Source organism: Nilaparvata lugens, chromosome 3 (genome assembly GCF_014356525.2).
Source record: "Nilaparvata lugens isolate BPH chromosome 3, ASM1435652v1, whole genome shotgun sequence".
NCBI lineage: Eukaryota > Metazoa > Arthropoda > Insecta > Hemiptera > Delphacidae > Nilaparvata > Nilaparvata lugens.
In genome coordinates, this window is record NC_052506.1 from 44,812,288 (window position 1) to 44,835,950 (window position 23,663).

The window sequence follows — 23,663 nt, forward strand, 5'->3', positions numbered from 1 at the left end:
TTTCTTTTAATTTCGATTTTGATGAGTTCAGTCCCCTTTTTTAATGTATTTAAAGAATACCGGTAATGTTGTGTTTATTTTCTGATATGTTAAGTTATTGAAAAAAATGCACTAGACTTATTAAACTCCATTGAGAATTTATGGAAGCCTATTAAAACACTTATAAATAATATTTTAATAGCAAATATAAAATTTTATAGTTAAATATAGCCAAATTCATAGTTAAATATGGTATAAAACCAGAATATTATACTAAAACCAATGTTTCAGTAAAATGTTTTTGTACTAATTTTCACATGGCAATTACTATTTCAATGTTTCTTACTATTAAAAATTAAAAAAAAAAAATTTTTTTTCGTTCAAAAATGTTATATTACACCAGTGTTCAGTTAACCCATCCTTCATGTTCAGTTAACCCACCCCATTGGGTTAACTGAACACTTTCCCATTTTCCAGAAAATCAAGTATTGAGAAAGACAGATATGAAATTTCGTGTTTTAACAATTTTTTTTACAATCTTCAAAGTACACTGAAGACATTCCTTTTTACAGAATTTCTCTATCTATAACCAAAAAAATTAGGCGATTTTCCAAAAAAAAAGTGTTCAGTTAGCCCCAGTCTACCCTACCTAAAATAAATTATGTAATCTCATGATGATAACACAGAATTATTAATCATTATTGTAAAGCTGTGTTTACACAAAATTCATTAAATGTTTATTTTTTCGTACTTATAGATTCTATTAGATTATAGTATTATACTATCAGATTCTATTAGTATTATATGCTGCTACTTACACTAAATTTATATTAATACCATAAAAAAATTTATAATATACCGTATACAAATATTATGATAAATATACTATATTTATTATATGCTGATTCTTGACACCAAATTTATATCCATAAATTACATCATACATAGAATGTGTGATAGAATGAATGATAGTCTTTGTAGGGAAACATTCACAATTTCTGCATCAGTTATTATTTATTCTTTTTTGAATAAGGATTAATTTGTTCTTCAACTATGTTTTTTATTTTAGATGCTATAAAGTAGGCCGAAATTTTCAATAAACATAGAAACTATCACAGTACGGTATAACTTACTAGGAATATAACCAAATTTGTTGTTTTATTTTTGGTCAAATAAACTGATCAATATAGAAAGAAGTATTGGAAATGTATGTAAAACAAAAAGATTTCTTCAAATTAATTAACAGAATAAAAATGTTTGACTTACCTGTGAAATGGTATTTCATTTCCTTTAACATGCCCATTCTTGCATCCAAATGCAACACAATACATCACCATTTTTCGGTCGTATTTTTATTAAATTCTACGCATTTCACTACAAATACATCACAATATTTAAGAGAAAAGGTTGTGATCTAATACTAATAGCCCTAATACTCATTCAAATCCGTTTTTAAACTTTAAAAATGAAAAATCGTACTCAAGAGCTGCAACAGCCTGCTTGAATGTATGAGTACGAGAGAGAAGGGAATCCCACACGGTATGCCTGTCTCACTCACTCAGCCTTACACACTTTTGGTTGTAGCTAAGCATTGGACAGCCCGTTCCAGTTAGTTTAGAGTTCACTGGTTTTTACTAGCACCATAGAGTTGTAGAGTTATAGAGTTGCTGCTCTATTCTCTAAAGGTCACAAATTTGAAGCATGCTAAATAGAGTTGTCATCGGTTTTTGAAATTGCTCGATAAGAAAGATTCCGATTTCACCTTGTTCGATTAATGATTCAAGAGTTCAATATTTATTTTATTGTTATTGTTTTACAAACTTCAATTTGATATATTTAAATTATAATTTGATCTACAGTTTTTCCCATAATTGGAATACTTTTTTTTTTGAAGAAATTGGTAACCCCAATGGGTACTAAATTTGTGAAGTCTCATTTAGGTATTAGGCTAATAATTAAAGTTTATTTATTTATTCAATCATTCAGAATTATACAACTTACAGAAAAGTACCACAGGCTATCTTATGCTTAAAACGGTTCCAGTTATAATTTTCACTATCTTCAATTTTTTCAAAAAAAAATTCCAATTTTGGAAAAAAAATCATTTTGAATTATAACTCAAATGTATCAAATTTGAAAGAAAAAATATTCTAATTCCATCAAAGAGCTAACCAATACTGCTGACCACATTTTCTCCTGTATTTAATGCTATTGATGAAGTTGATAGGAAATCTGGAAAATATCAAAAATGTACCGGTTGTTTGCCTGAAAAATGTTGAGAATATTTTTAAATGAAGCTAACCATTACTGCTGACCACATTTTCTCCTGTATCTAACGATATTGATGAAACCCTACCTACCAAAGTTTGATGTGTCTATCAAACCTTAAGTGATGAAGACTGAGCAAGTCTGAGGGTTGCTCAGTATTTATCTGGTAAGGCTTTGTTATATTAGGTTGGAAAATGCTTGGTTAGAGGGGAGCTCAATGGTTGGGCTGGACTGCATTTGTTAGTTTGAGTTAGGCTTTGTTAATAAAAAACTCAGGTTACAAAGGTTTGGGTTGAAAAAGGTTAGGTTGAGAGAGTTTTGGTTAGGGGAGGTTAGGTTGGGAAGATTTTGCATAGAGAGGATTTGGTTAGGAAGACTTAGCTTAGAAACACTTAGGTTGAGAAAATCTTAGGTTGGGAAAAGCATAGGTTGGGAGAAACTTAGGTTAGGAAACTGTTGGGTTGGGAAAAAATTAGGTTGGAAAAAGCTTTGGTTGGGGAAAGCTTTGGTTTGTAAAAGCTTAGGTTAGGAAAAGCTTTGGTTGGGGAAAGCTTTGATTAGGAAATGCTTAGGTTAAAAAAAGCACAAGTTAGGGAAAGCTTGGGTTGGGGAAAAATTGGTTAGGAAAAGCTAAGGTTGGGAAAATCTAAGGTTAGGGAAAGCCTAGATTTACCTAACCCTTACTTTTCCCAACCAAAGCTTTTCCCAACCTAAGCTTTTCCTAACCTGAGCTTTTTCTCAACCTAAGCTTTTCCTAACCTTAGCTTCTCCTAACCTAAGTTCCTCCTAACTCAAAGGTTTTCCTCAACTAAGCCTTCACTAACCAAAGCTTTCCCCAACCAAAGATTTTCCCAACCTAAGCTTTTACAAACCAAAGCTTTCCCTAACTGAAGCTATTCCTAACCTAAGCTTCCTCTAACCTAATCTTCTCCTAACCCAACAGTTTCCTAACCCAAGCTTCTCCTAACCTGAGTTTCTCCTAACTCAAAGCTTTTCCTAACCTAAGCTTTCACTAATCAAAGCTTTCCCTAATCAAAGCTTTTACTAACCTAAAGCTTTTCCTAACCTGAGCTTTCACTAACCAAAGCTTCCCCTAACCAAAGCTTTTCCTAACCTAAGCTTTTCCTAACCTAAGCTTTTCCTAACCTAAGCTTTTCCTAACCTTAGCTTCACCTAACCTAAGTTTCTCCTAACTCAAAGCTTTTCCTCACCTAAGCTTTCACTAACCAAAGCTTTTCCTAACCTAAGCTTTTTCCAACCTAATTTTTTCCCAACCCAACAGTTTCCTAACCTAAGTTTCTCCCAACCTATGCTTTTCCCAACCTAAGATTTTCTCAACCTAAGTGTTTCTAAGCTAAGTCTTCCTAACCAAATCCTCTCTATGCAAAATCTTCCCAACCTAACCTCCCCTAACCAAAACTCTCTCAACCTAACCTTTTTCAACCCAAACCTTTGTAACCTGAGTTTTTTATTAACAAAGCCTAACTCAAACTAACAAATGCAGTCCAGCCCAACCATTGAGCTCCCCTCTAACCAAGCATTTTCCAACCTAATATAACAAAGCCTTACCAGATAAATACTGAGCAACCCTCAGACTTGCTCAGTCTTCATCACTTAAGGTTTGATAGACACATCAAACTTTGGTAGGTAGGGTTTCATCAATATCGTTAGATACAGGAGAAAATGTGGTCAGCAGTAATGGTTAGCTTCATTTAAAAATATTCTCAACATTTTTCAGGCAAACAACCGGTACATTTTTGATATTTTCCAGATTTCCTATCAACTTCATCAATAGCATTAAATACAGGAGAAAATGTGGTCAGCAGTATTGGTTAGCTCTTTGATGGAATTAGAATATTTTTTCTTTCAAATTTGATACATTTGAGTTATAATTCAAAATGATTTTTTTTCCAAAATTGGAATTTTTTTTTTGAAAAAATTGAAGATAGTGAAAATTATAACTGGAACCGTTTCAAGCATAAGATAGCCTGTGGTACTTTTCTGTAAGTTGTATAATTCTGAATGATTGAATAAATAAATAAACTTTAATTATTAGCCTAATACCTAAATGAGACTTCACAAATTTAGTACCCATTGGGTTACCAATTTCTTCAAAAAAAAAGTATTCCAATTATGGGAAAAACTGTAGATCAATTATAATTTAAATATATCAAATTGAAGTTTGTAAAACAATAACAATAAAATAAATATTGAACTCTTGAATCATTAATCGAACAAGGTGAAATCGGAATCTTTCTTATCGAGCAATTTCAAAAACCGATGACAACTCTATTTAGCATGCTTCAAATTTGTGACCTTTAGAGAATAAGTTAGCTTCACCTAACTTGAGTTTTTCCTAACCCAAAGCTTTTCCTAACCTAAGCTTTCACTAACCAAAGCTTTCCCTAACCAAAGCTTTTCCTAACATAAGCTTTACCTAACCTTAGCTTCTCCTAGCCTTAGCTTCTTCTAACTTAAGCTTTCCCTAACACTTGACTTTTTCCTGACCTAAACTTATCCTAACCTAAGCTTCCCTAACCTTTGCTTCTCCTAACCTAAGTTTTTCCTAACTCAAAGCTTTCACTAACCTAAAGCTTTTCCTAACCTAAGCTTTCACTAACCAAAGCTTTCCCTAACCCAAGCTTTTCCTGACCTAAGCTTTACCTAATGTTAGCTTCACCTAACCTAAGTTATACCTAACCCAAGATTTACCTAACCCTTACTTTTCCCAACCAAAGCTTTTCCCAACCTAAGCTTTTCCTAACCTGAGCTTTTTCTCAACCTAAGCTTTTCCTAACCTTAGCTTCTCCTAACCTAAGTTCCTCCTAACTCAAAGGTTTTCCTCAACTAAGCCTTCACTAACCAAAGCTTTCCCCAACCAAAGATTTTCCCAACCTAAGCTTTTACAAACCAAAGCTTTCCCTAACTAAAGCTATTCCTAACCTAAGCTTCCTCTAACCTAATCTTCTCCTAACCCAACAGTTTCCTAACCCAAGCTTCTCCTAACCTGAGTTTCTCCTAACTCAAAGCTTTTCCTAACCTAAGCTTTCACTAATCAAAGCTTTCCCTAATCAAAGCTTTTACTAACCTAAAGCTTTTCCTAACCTGAGCTTTCACTAACCAAAGCTTCCCCTAACCAAAGCTTTTCCTAACCTAAGCTTTTCCTAACCTAAGTCGTCAATTGCTCCTTAACAATATTTTCTGAGATCTTTGAGGAAACACTTAGCAGGGAAATAGGTCGGTAATTGCTTTTATCATTATGCGCTCCAGATTTGAATATTGGAATTACTTTTGCTAGTTTGAAGGGGTCGGGAAATATACCGCTAAAAATACTTAAATTTATAAGGTGGAGATTTGTATCAACTTACTATTATTAAAGATATTATGGGACTCAATTTTTTTAATGAAAGAAGAAGAAAAAATATGTGTCGGTAACTGAATAACAATTCTAATCAATGAAATTTAATGTTATTAATATTAACAGCAAATTTTGAATTTTGTCCAATCTATAATCCTATCTTGTTTTTACTAGCACCATAGAGTTGTAGAGTTATAGAGTTGCTGCTCTATTCTCTAATGGTCACAAATTTGAAGCATGCTAAATAGAGTTGTCATTGGTTTTTGAAATTGCTCGATAAGAAAGATTCCGATTTCACCTTGTTCGATTAATGATTCAAGAGTTCAATATTTATTTTATTGTTATTGTTTTACAAACTTCAATTTGATATATTTAAATTATAATTTGATCCACTTTTTTCCCTTAATTGGAATGCTTTTTTTTTGAAAAAATTGGTAACCCCAATGGGTACTAAATTTGTGAAGTCTCATTTAGGTATAATTGATTAAAGTTTATCTATTTATTCAATCATTCAGAATTATACAACTTACAGAAAAGTACCACAGGCTAACTTATGCTTAAAACGGTTCCAGTTATAATTTTCACTATCTTCATTTTTTTTTTTTTAAACTCCAATTTTGGGAGAAAAATAATTTTGAATTAGAACTCAAATGTATCAAATTTGAAAGAAAAAATATTCTAATTCCATCAAAGAGCTAACCAATACTGCTGACCACATTTTCTCCTGTATTTAATGCTATTGATGAAGTTGATAGGAAATCTGGAGAATATCAAAAATGTGCCAGTTGTTTGCCTGAAAAATGTTGAGAATATTTTTAAATGGAGCTAACCATTACTGCTGACCACATTTTCTCCTGTATCTAACGATATTGATGAAACCCTACCTACCAAAGTTTGATGTGACTATCAAACCTTAAGTGATGAAGACTGAGCAAGTCTGAGGGTTGCTCAGTATTTATCTGGTAAGGCTTTGTTATATTAGGTTGGAAAATGCTTGGTTAGATGGGAGCTCAATGGTTGGGCTGGACTGCATTTGTTAGTTTGAGTTAGGCTTTGTTAGGTTGGGGATAATAAAAACTAAGGTTACAAAGGTTTGGGTTGAAAAAGGTTAGGTTAGGAGAGTTTTGGTTAGGGGAGGTTAGGTTGGGAAGATTTTGCATAGAGAGGATTTGGTTAGGAAGACTTAGCTTAGAAACACTTAGGTTGAGAAAATCTTAGGTTGGGAAAAGCTTAGGTTAGGAGAAACTTAGGTTAGGAAACTGTTGGGTTGGGAAAAAAATAGGTTGAAAAAAGCTTTGGTTGAGGAAAGCTTTGGTTTGTAAAAGCTTAGGTTAGGAAAAGCTTTGGTTGGGGAAAGCTTTTATTAGGAAATGCTTAGGTTGAAAAAAGCACAGGTTAGGGAAAGCTTGGGTTGGGGAAAAATTGGTTGGGAAAAGCTAAGGTTGGGAAAATCTAAGGTTAGAGAAAGCCTATGTTGGGAAAAGATAAGGTTAGGAAAAGCTCAGGTTGGGAGAAGCTTTGTTTAGGAAAAGCTTAGGTTGAGAAAAGCTTGGGTGAGGAATAAGCTTAGGTTGGGAAAAGCTTTGGTTAGGAAAGCTTAGGTTAGGAGAAGCTAAGGTTGGGAGAATCTAAGGTTGAGTAAAGCTTAGGTTAGGAAAAGCTTTGGTTGGGGAAAGCTTTGATTAGGAAATGCTTAGGTTAAAAAAAGCACAAGTTAGGAAAGCTTGGGTTGGGGAAAAATTGGTTAGGAAAAGCTAAGGTTGGGAAAATCTAAGGTTAGGGAAAGCCTATGTTGGGAAAAAATAAGGTTAGGAAAAGCTCAGGTTAGGAGAAGCTTTGCTTAGGAAAAGCTTAGGTTGAGAAAAGCTTGGGTGAGGAATAAGCTTAGGTTGGGAAAAGCTTTGGTTAGGAAAGCTTAGGTTAGGAGAAGCTAAGGTTGGGAGAATCTAAGGTTGAGTAAAGCTTAGGTTAGGAAAAGCTTTGGTTAGTGAAAGCTAAGGTGAGGAAAAGCTGTGAGTTAGGAGAAACTTGGGTTAGGTGAAGCTAAGGTTAGGAAAAGCTTAGGTTAGGAAGAGCTTAGGTTAGGAGAAGCTTAGGTTGAGAAAAGCATGGGTTAGGAAAAGCTTTGGTTGGGAAAAGTTAAATTTGAGGAAAGCTTAGGTTTGGAGAAGCTTAGGTTAGGAGAAGCTTAGGTTAGGAGAATCTAAGGTTAGGTAAAGCTTAGGTTAGGAAAAGTTTTGGTTAGGGGAAGCTTTGGTTGAGAAAAGCTTGGGTGAGGAATAAGCTTAGGTTGGGAAAAGCTTTGGTTAGGAAAAGCTTAGGTTAGGAGAAGCTAAGGTTGGGAGAATCTAAGGTTGAGTAAAGCTTAGGTTAGGAAAAGCTTTGGTTAGTGAAAGCTAAGGTGAGGAAAAGCTGTGAGTTAGGAGAAACTTGGGTTAGGTGAAGCTAAGGTTAGGAAAAGCTTAGGTTAGGAAGAGCTTAGGTTAGGAGAAGCTTAGGTTGAGAAAAGCATGGGTTAGGAAAAGCTTTGGTTGGGAAAAGTTAAATTGGAGGAAAGCTTAGGTTTGGAGAAGCTTAGGTTAGGAGAAGCTTAGGTTAGGAGAATCTAAGGTTAGGTAAAGCTTAGGTTAGGAAAAGTTTTGGTTAGGGGAAGCTTTGGTTAGTGAAAGCTCAGGTTAGGAAAAGCTTTAGGTTAGGAAAAGCTTTGATTAGGGAAAGCTTTGATTAGTGAAAGCTTAGGTTATGAAAAGCTTTGAGTTAGGAGAAACTCAGGTTAGGAGAAACTTAGGTTAGGAAACTTTTGAGTTAGGAGAAGATTAGGTTAGAGGAAGCTTAGGTTAGGAATAGCTTTAGTTAGGGAAAGCTTTGGTTTGTAAAAGCTTAGGTTGGGAAAATCTTTGGTTGGGGAAAGCTTTGGTTAGTGAAGGCTTAGTTGAGGAAAACCTTTGAGTTAGGAGGAACTTAGGTTAGGAGAAGCTAAGGTTAGGAAAAGCTTAGGTTGAGAAAAAGCTCAGGTTAGGAAAAGCTTAGGTTGGGAAAAGCTTTGGTTGGGAAAAGTAAGGGTTAGGTAAATCTTGGGTTAGGTATAACTTAGGTTAGGTGAAGCTAACATTAGGTAAAGCTTAGGTCAGGAAAAGCTTGGGTTAGGGAAAGCTTTGGTTAGTGAAAGCTTAGGTTAGGAAAAGCTTAGGTTAGGAAAAGCTTAGGTTAGGAAAGCTTTGGTTAGGGGAAGCTTTGGTTAGTGAAAGCTTAGGTTAGGAAGAGCTTTAGGTTAGGGAAAGCTTAGGTTAGGAAAAGCTTAGGTTAGTGAAGGCTTAGTTGAGGGAAACCTTTGAGTTAGGAGGAACTTAGGTTAGGAGAAGCTAAGGTTAGGTAAAGCTTATGTTAGGAAAAGCTTTGGTTAGGGAAAGCTTTGGTTAGTGAAAGCTTAGGTTAGGAAAAGCTTTGGGTTAGGAAAAACTCAAGTTAGGTGAAGCTAATTTCAGGAAAAGCTTAGGTTAGGAAAATCTCAGATTAGAAAAAAGCTTAGTTTAGGAGAGATTTGGTATTGGCCCAGGCTCAGTAAGCTTTGGTCATACTTGTTCAGGTTAGTAATTATTTGACTTGATTCAAGAGCTCTGTTGGGTATTTTTGAAAGAATTAGAACTCTCAGTAGAATTATTTTAATGATCTTTATTGAACAATTTATATTGTTAAATCGAATACGATACAGAATAGAAAATACTAGAACAGGTGAACAGTGCCTTATGAATGTGTCTGTCTTTATGTTTCAAATTCAATGCCTATCTGATCTTTTTGAATGTTGTGTAGAAATGTACAATAGATAATAATTTAGATTATAATGCAAATGTTTGTAATAATCATATCATATTCATGCATAATAAATGTTGTTGGTAATAAATTTTATTTTATTTTTTTTATTATTTAAAAAATAAATAATAATAAAAAAAATGAATCAGTGTTTTCTTCATTTCTGTGCAATATTTTATGTTGGCTATTCTGTATAGACGGTAGTTCAAATATATATATAACAAGTTCATTCAATTAAAATTTATCATTGTCATAAGAAAATGTGATCAAAAGTAAAGGTTTGTACATTGTTCACCACTTCTTCAACTCCTAGTTCTTAACATTATAGTTCTTTCCATACTCCAAGAGTCTCTACTTTTGAAAAATCTCTTTATTTTAACTCTTGAATCCTATCTCAATGTTCAATTGTTCTATACAATCATCTTAATTACTATAAATGTATCCTAAATGACTTGAACCTGACATAAATTGACCAGAACCTAATTGTTTTTTAATGTTTAAATTAGTATTTTAGGATGAAATTTATATCACCAACACTTTTTTTTCTTCCTCTTCAATTTAAAAAAAAATGATTGATATCTTCAAAAATAGTTGAGATACAATTTATTGTGCAATACAATATTGTGAGATACAATTGTTAGTCACATAAACCAAAAATTGCCAATTTCTGTTCTGTTTCAGGGTCAGCTTTAGAAACTTGATGTTAATTTAATGAAAAACTCCCCAGAATAATATCTAATTTATATTTAATTCATTGATTAATCAATTATATTTTATTCCAATGTCCATGCTTGCCTGTAATTACCTCTTCAATCACTTTCGAAGAAGTTGAATTGATGTGAACATTCATTCGAGCAATCGATCATTTTGAAATCTTTAATTCGGCCATATATGAGTCAGCTGTATGCTATTGGCTTCGATATTCACATTTCACAGTTCATTCTTCATTGTTAACATAACCTCATTCTTCATTGTTGAGTCTAACTTCAGAAATTCAAACTGTTTTTTTTAATGTTTCAATTAGTTTTCCAAAATAAAATTCATAAAAGCAACACCTATTTTCCTTCTTCTTTCATCAAAAAAAAATTGAGTTGATACCTTCAAAAATAGTTGAGATAATAATATTTATTTAGAATCGTCCTTTCTTCAAAATAAGGTTAGTTTTGAAACAGCTATTTCTAATATTAAAATCTAACTAAATTGTATGAAAAGAGGCTAGCGTGCTTTATTTTTTCCTCCTCTTTTATTTAAAAAAAATTGAGTTGATAACTGAGATAACAGGGGGAGCACACCAGCTAGAATTTTAGCACACCGGCTAGGAAATTGAATTTAATAAATTTCCAAAATAGTTATTAATGTGTTACCTTATAGGTAATGTGTACTATATATATATATAATATATATTCATATATATATATATATATATATATATATATATATATATATATATATATATTAGAGGATATATATTCATATCCTCGTGAATCACCCTATATATATATATGTATATATAAATGTTATGCTATAAACGTGTATGCTTCAAAAACTCCAAAAGTACTGCACTGATTGAGTTGAAATTTTAACATGATATAAAATCTGCATCAAGGATTGTTTTTGAGTAGATATAAAATGGCGACTCTCGGACACAAGTGTCCCAGAGTCGCCATTCACCTCAAGGCCATCCAGGTCAACCAACCCCAACCTCAAGGTCATCCAGGTCAACCACCCCCAACCTCAAGGTCATCCAGGTCAACCACACCCACCTCAAGGTCATATAGGTCAACCACACCTACCTCAAGGTCATCCAGGTCAACCACACCCACCTCAAGGTCATCCAGGTCAATCACCCCAACCTCAAAGTCATCCAGGTCAACCACCCTAACCTCAAGGTCATCCAGGTCAACCACCCCAACCTCAAGGTCATCCAGGTCAACCACCCTAACCTCAAGGTCATCCAGATCAACCACCCTAACCTCAAGGTCATCCAAAAAAAAAGAGGAGAGAAAAATTAAGAAAAAAAAATTTAAAAAAAAAATTAAAAAAAAAATTGGAAAAAAAAATAATAAATGAATAAAAACACTGAAAATTGGGAATAAATGGGAAAAAGGGAAAAAAGGGAGAAAAAAATTTCCCTACTGATCTTGAACTGCCCGCCGGTCGCCCCTGCCGGTCACCCGGCCGCCACCAGTCACCCCACCAGTCGCCCTGCCGCCGCCGGTCGGAAGAAGTATCATATTCTATATAATTTAAGTCTTTAAACATAAATCCTCTATGGTGTAGTGGTTAGCAAGTCAGCTTTCTGAGTTGGAGGTTCTATGCTCGAATCCAAGGTGGTAAAGGTAAGTATTGAAGGTCAGTATCAACAGAACCAGAGGATATATTTTTTGTATGTAGTGGGTAGACTGGCCCACCACTGCCAGTCATCCCACTGCCGGTCGTCCGGCCGCCACCGATCGGCCGCCGCCGGTCGCCCCCGCCGGTCGCCCGGCCGCCACCGATCACCCCGCCGGTCGCCCCACCACCACCGGTCGCCCCACCGGTCGCCCGGCCGCTGCCAGTTGCCCCACCAGTCGCCCACCACTGGTCGCCCAGCCGCCGCCGGTCGCCCGGCCGCCGCCGGTCGCCCCACCACCGGTCGCCGGCCGCCACCGGTCGCCCCACCACCGGTTGCCCGGCCGCCGCTGGTCGCCCCACCACCGGTCGCCCGGCCGCCGCCGGTCGGCCACCGCCGGTCGTCCGGCCGCCACCGGTCGCCCGGCCACCGGTGGCCCCGCCGTTTGCCTCACCGGTCGTCCGACCGCCACCAACAGTCGACCTGCTGCGGCTGGCAACTGTCCCGCCGGCTGAGCATGAGCATTCTGAGCGCAGTCAGTGGCACTCAGAATATACTTATAGCTAAACTATATCTAAGGAGATGGTAGGTAATAAGTAAACAGTTTGGAATACAATTAGCTATCTATTGATTAATTCAACATCCATTTCATTGAAAAGTTTACTACAAGCAGGTATATCTCTGTTCCAAAATCCAAGTTGTTTATCATATTGAGTGTGCAGAAAAGTGATGTATCCATGATGTTTCTCCTTGGTCCATGTCGAGCAGGTGATGTCCCAGGTAGTAGACTCCTTTTCCAGCACTAGTCCTTGGCAAGTCTTCTATGTTGTCTGATAGTCTTCGGATGATATTCAGTGATACCTCTATAACACTGTTTCAGCTAGAGACAATACCCTGTCATTGATGTTGAATCACCTCACAACCTCTTTCCTTCAGGTAATTGATGCTCCTTCGAGTCAAAATTATAGGTGTAGTAGTATTTCTCACCACTACATCATCTTCCTTTCCCTCTTCCTCCTCCTCTTCCTCTTCCTCCTCCTCCTCCGTGATAAGATAAGAGAAATGTCAGGCTAGCGTGTTATAAATCGAGCTCCCAGTTTTTGTCAATTTTTCGTGGGTTTTCTTAAGTGGATCGAATTGAATTTTTGCTTACTAGTGTAATAGTATTTTGTGAATCGATTGATCTAGTTACTTTGTTGTTTTTTCTATTATCAAACACGGTAAATCGTAAAACGTTATGTCTCCATCACCAGCAGTTACACGAGCAAACACAGGGCTGAAATCCGAAAACAATAAGGCCACCTCTGTTGCGCAGTCGCCGGCAGCAAAGCAGCCTAAACAGAAAAAGATTCTACAACAACAACAACAGAGAGGGAATGCTGCCCGGCCTCATAGCTCTCCGTCTTGCTCAACAGCTGACTGCTCTGCTGTCTCCTTAGCAACCGAACAACAACTTGCGGCGGCTCTCGAAAAACTGTTGATGAGCGACGCCTTCGTTGATCGACTAGCTGCACGCCTCTCGGAGACTGTCAGCACTCGAGTCTTGGAGGATCTTGGGGGCCGTCTGCAGGTGGCTGAGAACAGGCTGGTCGATCTTAATGGCGAGATGGACGCCCTTCGCGCCGAGCTTGCTCAACTCAAGGAGAGCTCAGACATGCGACTGGACGGTTTGGCTCAATATTCCCGGCGAAATAATATCCGCATCACTGGTGTTCCTGAGGTGAGTGACGAGGATGTGACAGCGACCACGGTGCAACTACTCAGCGACAAGCTGGGCGTTCCGATCCAGCCGGCTGACATCGACAGATGCCACCGCGTCGGTCGCCTCGCTCAACCGTGTGACAACCAAGAGCCGAGACCTCGGCAGATTCTCGTCAAGTTTATCAGTTATCAAAAGCGAAGTTCTATAATATCGAATATGCGTCAGTTGAGTGGTACCGGTTTCTCAGTGCAAGAAGATCTCACGCGTAAGCGTCACTTGTTTTTCCGGGAAATGTGTGGAAGAGTGGGTTTCAAGAACGTCTGGAGTCGTGATGGGCGTGTTTTTTGGAGAGACAACAACAGAGTCTTCTCTGAGTTCTCTAATGGCCCTAATAATAATGCGAATTCGGATCAGCTCGGTGATAGTCATATGTAAAGTACCGTACGTAGTTTCATTGCCTACCAAGCACTGATAATTATTACTTGGTGAGTTTATCATTGAAATGATTTTTCTTATTATTATTATTATTATTATTATTATTATTATTATTATTAGCCGTCAAGCTCCCAGATGGAAGACGCTGAGCAAAATTTGGTTCATTTTTTGTTTTTCTTGTTCTTTTTATCAATCCACCAGTTTTTCATTTTCAGTGAGAACTCCGCTTTCCTTGCTTCACTCCATTTTGTTCCCACTCTTGGCACAGTCATCTCTGGTTTAACTTCCCATTTTTCAACCTTTTCTCTGAAACTGTTCCTGTTGTATATTTCATCATTGTTAATGTTAGCAAGTATTAAGTCCTTCTTGACGTTTTTCATCCATGCACCTCCATTACTAAGGGTTGCTACATATGTTACTATTCTTTTTGTAAGTCTGTGATCTGGAAGCCTCATTATGTGACCATAAAATTTAAGGCGCCTTTTCCTGATGTCTGCTTCTATGTTAGAGTATTCTTCAACTTTGGCTGTTTTCTGTAGTCTATAACCATCTTCGGTCTTTCTTGGTCCAAGTATTTTTCTAATTATCTTCCTTTCTTCTTTTTTCAAATTTTCAGTATCTGTTTTTCTGCTAAGTGTTAGGGTCTCGCTGGCATACAACATTGTTGGCTTGATTACTGCGTTATAATGTTTGATTTTGGTATTGATAGACATACATCTCTTATTATAAATATATTGCACTAGCCCTAGGCCTTTACGAGCTTTCTGTATCCTTTCATTTTGTGCATGTTTTTCTGATATAATTTCCCCAAGATATTTAAAGTATGGTACCTTCTTAATTGTTCCATATTTTGTTTGTAATTTAGTAACTTCTATATTTGATGTTGTGAAAACAGTTTTTTCAAATGATATTTGTAAGCCTACTTGTTCAGCACATTCTTTTAAAATTTCTATTTGTTTTATTGCACTTTCCAATGAATCTGACATTATAGCAAGGTCGTCTGCAAAAGCTAAGTATGGAATTTGAAGATTATTTTTCTTGGTTCCCAGCGAGATTGGCTTCCAGTGGTTCACCTCCTTCAGTTTCTTTTCCCATTCTTCCATTACTCTATCAAGAACTATGTTGAAGAGCAGTGGTGATAATCCATCACCTTGCCTAACACCAGTCTTTATCTCAAAAGGCTTCGAAAGTTCTCCCATAAATTTTATTTTTGATGTTGTGTTTGTCAATGTTTGTTCTATGATTTTTCGAGTTTTCTGATCCAGGCCTTTCTCTTCAAGAATTTTAAATAGTGTTGGTCTGTGGATTGAATCGTAGGCTTTCTTAAAATCAACAAATACGTATATTGTGGCTTTACTTCGTAATTTTCTTATCTGTGATATTAATTTCAAGTTCAATATTTGTTCTGGACATGAACGATTTGGTCTAAATCCAGCTTGGAAATCTGAAATTTTGGGTTCTAGTTGTTTCTGGGTTCTTTCAAGAAGACAAGCTGATAATATTTTATAGGCGACAGCAAGAAGAGAAATACCCCTATAGTTATTCACATCGGTCTTATCTCCTTTTTTATGCAATGGGTGTATTAGAGCACATTTCCAATCTTCAGGGATTTCCTCTGTGATCCATACATTCTGGATAATTGAAACTAGCTCTTTTCTCGAATTATACCCTAGGTTTTTTAAAAATTCTGCTACAATCCCATCTTCTCCAGACGCCTTGTTATTTTTTAGTTTACCTATGTGTTTGATGATTTCTTCTTCTGTTGGTGGTAATGATTCATCCTGTTGTAGAGGTATGTGGTTGAAAATCGGGAGAATTTCTACAGGTTCTGGACAGTTTAGAAGATTTTCAAAATAATTAGCTAGTACTTCACAATTTTCTTCATTGCTAAGTGCAAGACTTCCATCTGGCTTCTTGAAGCAAACGTTTTGAGGAATGTAACCTTTAATTTGATTTGAAAACGTTTTGTAGAATCTGTGCGTGTTATAATTTTTAAAATCGGATTCAATTGATTCTATTTGCTGAGTTACATATTTTCTTTTCTCTTGTCTGATGATTTTGTTTGAAAGTTTTCTTGTTTCTAGAAAGTCTTTGTGGGTCATCTCATTCTTATTTGAAGAGTATTTTTCAAACGATTTTTTGCGTGATTCAACTGCTTTTTCACATTCCCTGTTCCACCATGGATGTTTCGGTTTCTTTTGTAGTGGTATGTGTTCCTTTGCTATTTCTGTAATTTTTTCTTTGAATTCTTGCCAGTTATTTGCAGGAACATTTTCCCATTTTGTTGCTGTTTCGGACTCTTTTAGATTCATTAGGTTAAATTTTGGGACTGCTGGTGGTGTTCTAGGCATTTTCCTTCTTGGGGTCGCCCAGCCGCCGCCGGTCGCCCGGCCGCCGCCGGTCGCCCCACCACCGGTCGCCCGGCCGCCACCGGTCGCCCCACCACTGGTTGCCCGGCCGCCGCTGGTCGCCCCACCACCGGTCGCCCGGCCGCCGCCGGTCGGCCACCGCCGGTCGTCCGGCCGCCACCGGTCGCCCGGCCACCGGTGGCCCCGCCGTTTGCCTCACCGGTCGTCCGACCGCCACCAACAGTCGACCTGCTGCGGCTGGCAACTGTCCCGCCGGCTGAGCATGAGCATTCTGAGCGCAGTCAGTGGCACTCAGAATATACTTATAGCTAAACTATTTCTAAGGAGATGGTAGGTAATAAGTAAACAGTTTGGAATACAATTAGCTATCTATTGATTAATTCAACATCCATTTCATTGAAAAGTTTACTACAAGCAGGTATATCTCTGTTCCAAAATCCAAGTTGTTTATCATATTGAGTGTGCAGAAAAGTGATGTATCCATGATGTTTCTCCTTGGTCCATGTCAAGCAGGTGATGTCCCAGGTAGTAGACTCCTTTTCCAGCACTAGTCCTTGGCAAGTCTTCTATGTTGTCTGATAGTCTTCGGATGATATTCAGTGATACCTCTATAACACTGTTTCAGCTAGAGACAATACCCTGTCATTGATGTTGAATCACCTCACAACCTCTTTCCTTCAGGTAATTGATGCTCCTTCGAGTCAAAATTATAGGTGTAGTAGTATTTCTCACCACTACATCATCCTCCTTTCCCTCTTCCTCCTCCTCCTCCTCCTCCTCCTCCTCCGTGATAAGATAAGAGAAATGTCAGGCTAGCGTGTTATAAATCGAGCTCCCAGTTTTTGTCAATTTTTCGTGGGTTTTCTTAAGTGGATCGAATTGAATTTTTGCTTACTAGTGTAATAGTATTTTGTGAATCGATTGATCTAGTTACTTTGTTGTTTTTTCTATTATCAAACACGGTAAATCGTAAAACGTTATGTCTCCATCACCAGCAGTTACACGAGCAAACACAGGGCTGAAATCCGAAAACGATAAGGCCACCTCTGTTGCGCAGTCGCCGGCAGCAAAGCAGCCTAAACAGAAAAAGATTCTACAACAACAACAACAGAGAGGGAATGCTGCCCGGCCTCATAGCTCTCCGTCTTGCTCAACAGCTGACTGCTCTGCTGTCTCCTTAGCAACCGAACAACAACTTGCGGCGGCTCTCGAAAAACTGTTGACGAGCGACGCCTTCGTTGATCGACTAGCTGCACGCCTCTCGGAGACTGTCAGCGCTCGAGTCTTGGAGGATCTTGGGGGCCGTCTGCAGGTGGCTGAGAACAGGCTGGTCGATCTTAATGGCGAGATGGACGCCCTTCGCGCCGAGCTTGCTCAACTCAAGGAGAGCTCAGACATGCGACTGGACGGTTTGGCTCAATATTCCCGGCGAAATAATATCCGCATCACTGGTGTTCCTGAGGCGAGTGACGAGGATGTGACAGCGACCACGGTGCAACTACTCAGCGACAAGCTGGGCGTTCCGATCCAGCCGGCTGACATCGACAGATGCCACCGCGTCGGTCGCCTCGCTCAACCGCGTGACAACCAAGAGCCGAGACCTCGGCAGATTCTCGTCAAGTTTATCAGTTATCAAAAGCGAAGTTCTATAATATCGAATAGGCGTCAGTTGAGTGGTACCGGTTTCTCAGTGCAAGAAGATCTCACGCGTAAGCGTCACTTGTTTTTCCGGGAAATGTGTGGAAGAGTGGGTTTCAAGAACGTCTGGAGTCGTGATGGGCGTGTTTTTTGGAGAGACAACAACAGAGTCTTCTCTGAGTTCTCTAATGGCCCTAATAATAATGCGAATTCGGATCAGCTCGGTGATAGTCATATGTAAAGTACCGTACGTAGTTTCATTGCCTACCAAGCACTGATAATTATTACTTGGTGAGTTTATCATTGAAATGATTTTTCTTCTTATTATTATTATTATTATTTTTTTTTTCTCACTATTGTTTATTTTCCTTTCGATATTTATTTATTTCCATGAAGCTAATTTTCGACGAGTAATTAATAGAAGCCATATATTTTCCATACTTATGAACTTGATTTCACTGTTCTTTAATCTAACTCTGACAGTACTTTTGAATATGATTATTGCAATGTTAATTTTTATTTTTTCCGCTTCTCTGTGAACATGTATCCTTGTAATCTCAATATTCATTGAATTATGATCTCAATTAGAAGAATGATTGTAGTTTGATCATTATGATGATTATTATGATTGGTCATTATAGAATTTTTTTTTTTCATGATTACTTGGTGAGTTCATCATGGAAATGATTTATTCTTAATATTTTATTGAGATTAATATTTTATACGATTATTTTATTTTATAAGAATATTTTTTTTATTGGATTACTTGATTGATTTCACGCATTCTGTAATATTTAATAAATTTGCTCTGTTTAAGATTACTTAAGCCCACTGTTGTTCAGTAGTTATCTCACATCAAAGGGGGCTCAATTACGACGTCGCCTACGATTAAATTGAGATTATCGTTTAAATTTTTAATTTACCTTCCCAACTATTTGAAATAAATATTGATCTTTACTTGATTGATTTCACGCATTCTGTAATTTTTAATAAATTTGCTCTGTTTAAGATTACTTAAGACCATTGTCAGGGTACACTGTGATTTCATATATCTTCCTATAATAATATATTAATACATTACTAGTACATTACATTTCATACTAATGGATGTGAGCGTATCTGAGTTAGCACGACTGCTAGATGGTCACTCGTCTTCTCTCAGGTTCTGTCATATCAATGCTGAATCTTTACCTGGTCATTTCGATGATTTCAGCGAGACATTTTCCACTATTTTGAATTTTGATATAATAGGTGTTAGTGAATCCTGGCTTAAACCATCACTGGATTCCTGTTCTTTCAGCATTCCGGAGTATTGCGTTTTTCGTAATGATAGAGTCGGGAGGGACAGAGGTGGGGTTGCCGTGTATGTTCGCTCCTCTTTGTCACCCAAACATGTGTTATCTTCTCCTCAACCCTACTCCAACTCTCCGGAGTTTATCTTCATAGAGATCACAGCTTGTGAAGACAAAATTCTTGTAGGGATTGTATACCGGCCACCCAAAGCAGGTCGACTGTCACTCCTTGAGCACTCTCTGTTGCAGATAATGCATAGCTATCAACATATTGTCTTACTTGGTGATTTCAACTCTAATCTATTGAGAGATAGCTTCGAAAGGAGGCAACTCGTGACACTCTTTGATTCTATCAACTTCCACATTGTAAATAATGTTGACCCGACTTACCACTTACCCAATTCACATACTTTACTAGATCTAGCGGTGGTGAGTGATAAAGATTATGTTTCTTCTTTTGGACAGATACCTATGCCTTGCTTCTCCATGCATGATATGATTTATTTAGTCTACAACTTGAAATGTGATGAGTTGTCTGCAGTGAGCTATTTATATAGAGACTTCAAACATTTCAATGATGATAGATGTCTTGAGGATGCTATCAACATGCCATGGCACACTATAGGTTTCATTGATGACATCAATGATAAGGTTGCAGTATTCAATAATATGATTCACAGCATTTTTGATAGGCATGCCCCTGTGCGTACTGCGCATCCTAAGCGGAAACCAGTGCCCTGGATGAATGAAGAGATACTGATTGCCAGACGTGAGCGTGATAAAGCCAGAAGAGTATTTAAAAGGACCAGCAGCCAGATAGACTTTGAGGTCTTTAAAACTTGGAGAAATCGTGTGAAATCTATGAGTCGCAATGCAAAACTTCGCTTCTATCACAGGCAGTTTAATCAAAATAATTCAACATCTACTCTGTGGGATAATGTCAGAAGACTAGGAGCGCATAAAGCCAGATCTAATACTAGAATCAATATACCTCTTAATGAACTGAACGATTTCTTCACTCTCAGTTCAAATCAGCCAGATGCATCCAACGCACCACTGGCTTCAGACCATCTTATCATGCAGTTCAATCATAACTTGCCGGCAGAGAAATTCTATTTCTCACATGTTACTCCATCTATGGTGTCAAAGATAATATGTTCTTGCTCAAAAAACTCTAAAGGAATTGACAATATCCCAAGCTTATTTTATAAAAAATTGTTACCAGTTATTTTACCTTCTATCACTCACATATTCAATGTCTCTCTTCAGACAGGAAAATTTCCTGATCTCTGGAAATGCTCCATGGTGAAACCCATTCCTAAATCGACTAATCCAATCGCTCCTGCAGACTGCAGGCCCATCCATATTCTGTGTTCCATATCTAAGGCACTGGAGAGAATTGTGCATGCTCAGGTAAGTCAATATCTTTCAAGTTTTGACTTCTTTTCGAATTTCCAGTCTGGCTTCCGCCCAAATCATAGCACATGTACTGCTCTCTTGCGCATAACAGATGACATACGTGCAGCTATGGATAAAAGATTACTCACGTTACTTATTCAGTTCGACTTGAGCAAGGCATTTGATAATGTTTCTCATGCCTTGCTAATTCATAAGCTGAAGTATCATTGCCACTTCTCCGATTCTGCAGTAGCATGGTTCTCCTCATATTTGTCCAACAGATTTCAGGCAGTATTTGGTAGCTGTGGTGATTCCTCTAATTGGAGACCAGTTTTGAGAGGTGTTCCTCAGGGCTCTGTGTTGGGACCCCTTCTCTTCTCTGTTTTCATCAATAATGTTTCCTCTGTTTTCTCAAACTGTTCTTATCACCTATTTGCTGATGATCTTATGATCTACGCTCACTGTTCAAAAGAAAGAATTTCAGAAGCAGTTCAGTCCATGAACCAGAATATTGAGTCACTCCTGCAGTGGACTGATGCCCATCAGCTGATCCTCAATGCACAAAAGACGAAAAGCATCATTCTTGGCTTCCCAACTCTTCTGAGCAGATTTGATCAGGAAAGACTCCCGGCTATCACTGTTGCAGGAAATGTTGTTCCCTACCTGAAGAGTGTGCGAACTCTTGGACTGTATCTAGACCAGAGTCTTAGCTGGAAGGAGCAGACCACTCATGTATGTAACAGAGTGTTTGCAGGCATGCACCAGCTCAAACGTCTGAAACATTTCCTGCCTCAAAGCACACGTATCCTATTGGTCAGATCATTAATAATACCCTTTCTTGATTATTGCTCAACCGTATACGTTGACCTGACAGATGAATTGAATGGTAGGATGCAGAGATCCCTCAATTATGCAATAAGATACATCTACGATGCCAGGCGGGATGAGCATATAACGCCTTACTTTATGCAACTGGAATGGCTAAAAATCAAGAATCGAAGGAAATATTTCCTCCTGATTCTGGTATATAAAATAATTGTGAAAAATGAAGGACCATGCTATCTGCGTAACTCATTCACTTTGTTATCATCCGTTCATACTGCTCGTCAAACCAGGTCACATCAGTTCACTCTTCAAATTCCTCATCACCGTACATCCATATTCAATTCGTCTTTCATCACAACAGCAAGCAGAGAGTGGAACGCCCTTCCAACTCACATTGTGTTTTCCACGTCTCTCTCCCTGTTTAAGAAAAGATTGCACGCTCATTTGCTTATGATTGATGAGTGACTAGTCCTTTAACGATTATCTGTTTTACATTGATCCATACCATATGAATATTAAAAATTTGTCTTCTACATCCATTTATAAATAGTTTATATTATTTAACACACTTCATTATAACATGTATTACTTTGATTATTTTTGGTTTGATAGTATAGCCTATAATTATATAGATACATTTTTTTTTCTCCACTGTTTAATAACAGTTCAAATTTTTTTTTTTTTTCAAGGAAATATCAATGCAAGTTTTATTCTCTTTTCTATCTACTAATTTGCTGAAAATGTATTTACTTTGTTTTTCTGTTTTAATTTTCATTCTGCTGGTATTGATTGAGTGATGGAATCTGTTATTGCTTGTTGTTAATGCTGCAGTAATTATTTTCTAGTTTTTTTTTTATTGTAGTTAATATTCTTCATTTCATTATAATTAGTATTAATTATAATTAATATTTTATTGTAATCTCATTACCTATTTAATTCTAAGTTCTTAGAATATTTATCTTTAGTTTTTACATTCTATTATTTTTGTGATGTTATGTTTTGTTGTAATGTGCAATGGGTCTTACTAGACCTAGCACTCAATAAAAATCAATCAATCAATCAATCAATCCTCTTCCTCCTCCTCCTCCTCCTCTTCCTCTTCCTCCTCTTCCTCTTCCACCTCTACCTCATTGCCCTCCTCCATATCAGTTTCCTCTTCCTCATCTTCTACATGATCCTCAACCATCTTCAGATCAAATGGGGAGATTGATGGTAAATTTGTCTCACCATAGTCGGCCCACTTGACTCGGTTGAGAATAGGAGTACCATCTTCTCTATTGTTCTAGATACACAGTTGATCGACAAAATGTCTATTCTCCACAGATGATTCCAGCACGATGAATCTAATCTGCTATGTATCCAATATATATCCATATTTGTATAGCATTATGATTTTGATTGTACCTCAATATAATGTCTAAGGTGTTGCTGTTCTCTGCTTTCTCAAGTAAAGACCTTTACCGACCTTTGATCTCTGCTGTCTCAAGTAAAGACCTGTACCAACCTTTGGTTTCTGATGTCCCAAGTAAAGACCTCGACCTCCTTTCATTGATTTTTTCTTCGATGGTTGAATCTTTTGTTTCTTCCCCTTCTCAACCACCCTGCTGACTTCCTTTAGTGATCTTTTCATACCTCCCCCAAATTTTGCCTTAGCCTTCATAATGTTGGTGACTGCTAGTGCTGCAGCTTTTTCCAACACCCCCGCATCATCAGATCTCACTTTGTCCCAGGCTCTCTCTGCCAAGATGCTGTCTGCTACTGCTCTGCTTGCTGTATCACCACTCTTGGAATAGGCAATATCATGCTCCTTGCAAGCCTGATCAAGTTTGTTGATTCCTGGATCACCTTGTGCTAATCGCTTCTGAAGTTTTGTCCCTGGTCCACAGTATTGATAGCCAGGGATATGAAGTTCAACTGGTAGAATGTCAATTGCCTTATTAACTATTGTACCAGCAGCTCCCTTGATAGCTGACAGAACACCTCTTCCTCTATAGATCTTCTGACTTTTCTCCTTACTAAAATCAGAGAAAACTCCTATAATGAGAATAACAACGTAGTGCATTTATAATATCATGCATAAGTTAGCATAAGTTAGTTCTGCATTGTCCCACCAGATCGCATAAGCATGTCAACAGTCGCTTGTAACGGCTTGAAATGAGTGGAAGGAGAAAAGTGGGCTGGCATGGGAATATGGAAGGAGAGTGTCAGTCTTTTGATCCGGTTTTTTATAGCTGCATCTGGCAGCCTGCCAGGCTTT

At 37.6% G+C, this 23,663-nt stretch overlaps 1 protein-coding gene across 1 annotated transcript; it reads left to right on the forward strand.

Annotated features, from left to right (window-relative positions):
• The first annotated feature begins 17,053 nt into the window (after nucleotides 1–17,053).
• LOC120350455 lies at nucleotides 17,054–20,586 on the forward strand. The gene is made up of 2 exons (XM_039423856.1): nucleotides 17,054–18,182; nucleotides 20,453–20,586. The coding sequence occupies exon 1, from the start codon at nucleotides 17,233–17,235 to the stop codon at nucleotides 18,130–18,132; it is 900 nt and encodes a 299-aa protein (XP_039279790.1). The 5' UTR covers nucleotides 17,054–17,232; the 3' UTR covers nucleotides 18,133–18,182; nucleotides 20,453–20,586.
• The last annotated feature ends 3,077 nt before the right edge of the window (nucleotides 20,587–23,663 follow it).